Below are 6,373 nucleotides of genomic sequence, written 5' to 3' on the forward strand. Positions count from 1 at the left end.
CGCCAGTAGCTGACAGTATGCACACACACGTACACTCGCACACAGGACTGTAGAAACATGGTCTCTAGCGTCTTCTAGTGGTAAAGTTGTTAATTACAAACAACGAGGATTTTAAACGCTGTGATATTACTGTCCACGGGGATATGGAGGAGTAAAAGTGTAAGAAAATGGAAGCACACAAAGTTTAGATAACACATAATTTTATTCAAAAACAGTGTTTGAAATATTTTTTTATAATAATAAACAAGAAAATGGGCTCGGAAAGTATAGGGTGTATCCTAACCCCTATAAAAGATAGTCTTTTCTGGTTTTTGGTTTAAAATGATGGTCTGCTTTTTTAATAATGCAAAATGTATGTTTGATCGCAGTAAATCTGGGTCACCAAAGAAAGCTGACCTTGCTCATAATTTATTAATTAATTTCCACTGACTCAAAACACAAAACCCGTTTCACCGGTTTGAGAGGGAAGCGCAGTTAAAGACGCACTCCACCTGGTAAGGTGAATGAGTGACGTCACCACTGCCCTACCACTGAGGAATGAAGAATGAGGAAGACGAGTCCATCCACCGAGTACAGCATAGAAGTCCCTACCAAAAGGTTCCAGGAATTCTATTTATTTAAATTAAACTGAGTACAGTTTTTTTTTTTAATAAACAAACTTTAAGCAAGTGGGATGGTACGCGGGTGCACAAGGGGCGCGTGCCTTCGGTTTATAGACAGGCACCAGTCAGCGTTGAATTTCGGCCTGCTGGTTGTCGCTTACATCCTTTACCTCGTCGTCGGCGCCGGGATCTTCTCCGCCATCGAGCTGCCGTACGAAGACGCGCTCCGGCAGGAGCTCAAAGCGGATCTACGGGACTTCCTGAGGAACAACTCCTGTGTGTCTGACGCGCGCCTGGAGGAGCTCCTGTCCCGCGCTCTCGAGGCCAGTAACTATGGAGTGTCCATCCTGGATAACGACACCCAGCGTAGCTGGGACTTCGTGTCCTCCCTGTTCTTCACCAGCACCGTGCTGACCACAACAGGTGAGTCCAACGGATACAGGTGTTCAGACTTTAAAAGCCTTTGCTTCGAGTGTCGAAAATGTGAGTGGCCCATTTAGCTGAATAAATGTAAATTTGTGGCACGCTATATAAACAGGTTTCCTCGCTGTAACTAATAACTTTATGGTTAAAGATCCCCTGTAGCCACTTTTAACACATTGGAAAATAATGTGGTTTGAATAATAAATGTTTAGGATGTTCATTTTTTCTTTCCAGAGGAGAAAAAAAAATTAGTTAGGGAAATTACTTATTATTGCATTGGACTTTAAATAAGACCTTCGAGTTCAGACAAGTATGTAGAATTACAATAGACTAGCTTTAAATTTCAGTTTATCCAGTTTATCAAATGTCACTGAGCAGTCCTTACCTTTAAATATAACCTGTCTCCTTCCTCTCCTGTCCTATGTTTCTTACATCATTCTCCATCTCTCAGTGAAGTTATCTCAAACTCTTTTCTCTCCCTGGGAAATACAGCAGCCGTACCTTTAGCTAGCAGACACTGTGTGACAAACTGCACACAAGCAGTTTGTGTTTTTACTGATGTTTGTTGAACTGACAGAAACATTGCATTTGAAATTACCTGCCACTTACAAAAGAGGCTCTGGTGATGGATACACAAATAGGAATGTCTTTTCTGTTTTACCTTTCCCTCCATTTATCATCAAATCGATTTGATGTTTTAAGGCACGCAGTGAAGTGAAACAAAAACTTCCCTCAAACGCGTTAAGCCTAAAGTAACAAAGCTGTTTTGAAACTGCAACGAGAAGAAAGTACAAATATTTGCGTAAAATGTCACTCGTAAAAGTAAAAATAAATAATCAAATAAAGCACAGATAAGACCGAAATGAATTTGTTACCGTGTTACTGATATACTTTTCTGTTACCTCAGTTTAATGTGAGCAAAGAGAAATGATATAAAAATAGCTCCCTTGGTCACTTGGACATGTACGGTAAGTGAACTAACAATAAGCATGCCATGTTAAATGATGTAGGATTTCAATATATCATATAATAATGTTTTGTGTATTTAAATCAAGACTAGCCACACTGAGAAAAATCCCTCTGCCTAATTTTATTGATGAAGGTCTAGCTTAAATGTTGCTTATCCATTTATAAATAGTGTGTGTTTCAAGGTGTCTCTGTTACATGTATTGTTATTGTATTGTTTGAATTTTGGTCCACATTCTATAAATAATCCATGAGAGCAGTATTTGTCCTGCCTTTCAGGGCCTTTGTATAAGTAATAAACTCAGGAAATAGTATTTATATCAGACATATCAGTAAATGCGTCTCTAGAAGAATAAATCCTTATCTCAACTCATTTGTTTTTTTAAGATAAATAAAATAAAGATAAGTCTTTGTGCAAACCTTCACCATTTGTCGCCAACCCTGCTTGAGGGTGAGACTTTTATGTTTATATGAATGCATGAATTTATTTATTTTTCAGGTTTCTGGAGGTCTGGGAGGACCTTTGGAATATAAGTTTATAATGACTATATTAGCATTTTAACAGAGTTGTTGTTGCATCACATACGACATGGCACAAGTGGTAGCTTATATTAACCAAAAAGAAACTAATAGGCAGCGTGAAATCATGCAAAATTGACAGAGGATAACCTAAAAAATGTTAAATCTAAATTAATTATTTCTTTATTTCTATAGCCTGCTATCTGTGCTTCATTTTAAGACTTGACGACTCTTGTTTGACGCTAACTACAGTTAGTTTTCACAAATCCTGGGTGAATCCTGGAGGAGAATTCCTCCTTTTATTACTGTAACTCTGTAATTTACATAGTGCTGCATGTTTTGTCGTGTCTTCAGGTTATGGCCACAGTGTTCCTCTCTCTGATGGGGGGAAGGCTTTCTGTATCTTCTACTCCCTCCTCGGCATCCCTGTTACCCTCTTCTTCCTCTCTGCTGTGGTTCAGAGGATCATGTCTGTGGTCACTCGTCGTCCACTGTCCTACTTCCATCGACGATGGGCTATGTCTAAGTCACACCTGGGAGTCATTCATGCTGCCTTCCTTGCCTTCATCACAACCCTCATCTTTGTAATCATCCCTGCATGGATATTTGTCGCTCTCGAAAAAGACTGGAACTTCCTAGAGGCTCTGTATTTCTGCTTCATCTCTCTGACAACTATTGGCCTTGGAGATTATGTACCAGGAGAAACTCACAGTAAAGAGTCAAACCCACACCCACACCTCTACCGGCTGGCCATTACAGGTGAGTACAAAGTTGAATATATATCATATGTATGCACACTAAAAAAGCTTGGAGTAAGTGGGAAAAGTCCTTGATTTTAAAAGGCAGTCACATTTTTTTATCTAATATATCATGAAATTGATCATTTATTTTGTAAAAAGAAACAATTAAATATCAAAATGTGCAATATTTTTTGGGCTTTCTCTTGCCTATAAGATAGTTTTTAGTGAAGAGGAAACAGGGAAGACGCACAGTAAGGGGCTTCGTGTCTCCTGCTCAACCTCTGAGCTAAACCGACACCTAGAAATTCATGACTTTTAATAAAATATCTGCATATCTGCACCTTTTGTTCCAAAGACACAATGTGTAAAATGCCATCTATCATGCTACAAGGTTATTGGATCATTAGAAAATAGAAAGAAACAATTCAAGTATAATTATGTTTTCACAACTAAAAGCTGTTCTATTGATTTAAAAAGTCAATAAACACATGGAGAATCAGGCTCAGTGACTCTGAAAATATGGTAAACTTCTTTTGATATTCATCAGAGTTTTTCTAAGAATTGAGGCACCCATTCATGATCTTCTCCCTCAGTCAGCAGGCTAGGCAGGATATTCTAGACATTAAGACTTTCCAGTTCCTCCTGCCAGATTACGAGGATTTCCCATGCCAGATGAGATATATAATCTCTCCAGCGTGTTTTGGGTCTATCCCAGGGTCTCCTCCCAATGGGGCCTGCCCAGAAAATCTCCAAACACCCAGTAGGCATTCTAACAAAATACCTGGACCATCTCATCTGGGTCTTTTTGGCATGGAGTAGCAGTGCTTTCACTCCAAATTCCCACCAGCCATTACCCTCTGTTTGGACATTGTAGAGAACCTGAACAATTTATACACAGGTGTGCACTACTCCCTTCACACAACCGTGCAAAGTGGCTTTAACAGGAGTACAAAGGGGGGTGGAGTGCGCAACTAAACAAGAACATCACAGTTTCTGTTTCTAGAGTTGGGAAAATTTCACAGGTCCTTGAGTGCCAGCTCCCTAAATGATAACTGTAAGAGCCAGATTGCGCTGGTTAGGGAGTAATACGTAGTGTTTTAATAAATCTTTAGCTTTTTGGCTATTTTCTTTAAAGAATATTCTTAATTTCTTAAAACAAAAAAACTCTGAGTTTTAAAAGAGAAAGATTCAGTGAAATCCATTAAGGTGAATGCTTCGTATTTTTTAGCCATTTCTTGCCTCTTTTGTTGTGTGCATTGGATTTTAAAGATTTTCATGAGGTTTAATGGTAATGTCAGCATGCTAACATAATAACCCTGACAATACTAATGCTTGTGTTCACCAGGTGTAATATTTACTTTGCTTGCCAGTGTGGGATAGTATGTTTGCATCCCTCCATATAAGTTATGGAGGGATGCAAACAGAGGTAGTTGTATTTTTGGGCATCTGGCAAATGTAGATCCAGCATCAGCTCGTTAATTCTATTATCAACTCTGAAGGCAATAAGTGCATAATGACTTTGCTGTGGGTGTTCATTTTGGGGATGTGTTTTAAAGCTTGTAGGCTTAAAATGATTGCCTGCTGGGTCCAAGAATGAACAAAAGCAACTGTTTGCGTTGAGGGCCTGACAGATAATTACTGAGCCGAAACATGCTATTAATCTCGTTAAACCAAGGGGTTCTTCAGAGTCAGGTTATAATTTTCTGTCGGCTCCTTTCACAGTGACACCTTTTTTCACAGTTTTGTTTGTTGGTATAAAAAAATTCTAGGTGTTCCTGTAACAGTAGCAATGTTACAATTACAGGTTCATCAAACTCCTTTCCTTTTGTTTTTCTGCCTTTTTCTGAATGACTAACCTAAACAAAGCAGTCACTGTTAGTTCATCTGTACCTTTTATTTATTGACCAATAAAATTGCTCTTCCAGTCTACTTGCTGCTGGGCTTGGTGTGTGTCTTGGTCGTCCTGGAGACATGTTGGGAGCTTCCCCAAATGAAACGCTTCAGACAGAGATTTTATGAAGAAAAACTTCGCGAACTGGACTCAGAGACCACCAACATCATCGACCGTGATCAATTGAGCGACCAGCTGGCCGATACTGCAGATCATGTGATAGATCACCCAGCAACCATCCCTTCTGTATCAGAACAGGCTGCGTCCATACGACAGAACGGGAAGTCAGCGCCTTACACCCTGGCATCAGGAAGTGCTCTTAACGGAAAACCAAGATGACAGATTGTGTGGGCTTCCAGGGTATGTTAGTACAAACTGTTCTTAAGGGGCTGTGTAATATTCTCCATGCATGGCTGCACAGGACGTACCGGCTTTGACCTCTTTCTATGTCTAGAGTGTATAAGGAGTCTGAACAAATTTATGTATATATCATCATCTAAGCGAAGTTATTTAAAAAAGCTATTGCTCTCTTCCATTGCCACGAATGAAGTGTTTATCAGCATGGCATTGTTTCCACCCTTACTGCGCAATTCCCTGCTGATAGAGATCTTGGCACAGAGGAAGGGCTGGGCCCCCCAAACAGAGGGAAACCCCCACAGGTTTCCATTTCCTGCCAAGTCTTGATGTTGAAATTCCAAAGCAGCTCAGTGTGCTCCAGAGGATTTAACACCCACTCTTGGCACGTTTCATAATCTATGGTTGTATTTGCATAGGAAATTTGCCTTCTTGGAAACAGTAAAGCAGTACCAGAAGAATCAGGCGTGTCGTCAGTGAGCTCTGTGTACACTATATACAGGAATTACAAAAAGATCAGGTGATAGCAAAGAATACAAATGTTTTTCTTCCTGGTTCCTTACAAGTTATGATTAGCCTTTAGTATTTGGTGGCATGTAAGAAATCAAGTGGTAAAAATCCTGCAATGTGTCGCTTCTTGACACTAGAGGGCAGCACTTTCATATTACAGATGGATTTACATTAAGCTTTTACTTGAAATTGCTATCTCATGCCGTTTAGGGGAGTATTTCTTTAAAAATGTAACCAAGGTGCAAAAATATGTCATTTTTAACACTGTGGGAGATGAAGAAAGATGCAGAAAGAAGTTTTAGTAGCAATAAAACAAATATACAGTTAATGCTGGATGTTTTATGCCTGCAGTTATTTCTGTTTTTACT

The 6,373-nt window shown here is 39.5% G+C and overlaps 1 protein-coding gene across 1 annotated transcript; it reads left to right on the plus strand.

The window, feature by feature from the left end:
* Nucleotides 1-502: 502 nt before the first annotated feature.
* Nucleotides 503-6,333, plus strand: LOC116328778 (potassium channel subfamily K member 1-like). Its single transcript, XM_031750651.2, has 3 exons — nt 503-1,025; nt 2,865-3,269; nt 5,176-6,333. The coding sequence occupies exons 1-3, from the start codon at nt 674-676 to the stop codon at nt 5,478-5,480; spliced, it is 1,062 nt and encodes a 353-aa protein (XP_031606511.1). The 5' UTR covers nt 503-673; the 3' UTR covers nt 5,481-6,333.
* Nucleotides 6,334-6,373: the final 40 nt, after the last annotated feature.

The sequence above is a fragment of the Oreochromis aureus genome, linkage group 8, assembly GCF_013358895.1.
Source record: "Oreochromis aureus strain Israel breed Guangdong linkage group 8, ZZ_aureus, whole genome shotgun sequence".
NCBI classification, from domain to species: Eukaryota; Metazoa; Chordata; class Actinopteri; order Cichliformes; family Cichlidae; genus Oreochromis; species Oreochromis aureus.

Bases quoted from the DNA above. Each gene is read 5' to 3' on its own strand.
- LOC116328778 (XM_031750651.2), top strand. From the start codon at position 674: ATGGTACGCGGGTGCACAAGGGGCGCGTGCCTTCGGTTTATAGACAGG. The intron at 1,026-2,864 runs GTGAGTCCAACG...TCGTGTCTTCAG, and splicing joins CACCGTGCTGACCACAACAG to GTTATGGCCACAGTGTTCCT. The intron at 3,270-5,175 runs GTGAGTACAAAG...TTGCTCTTCCAG, and splicing joins CTACCGGCTGGCCATTACAG to TCTACTTGCTGCTGGGCTTG.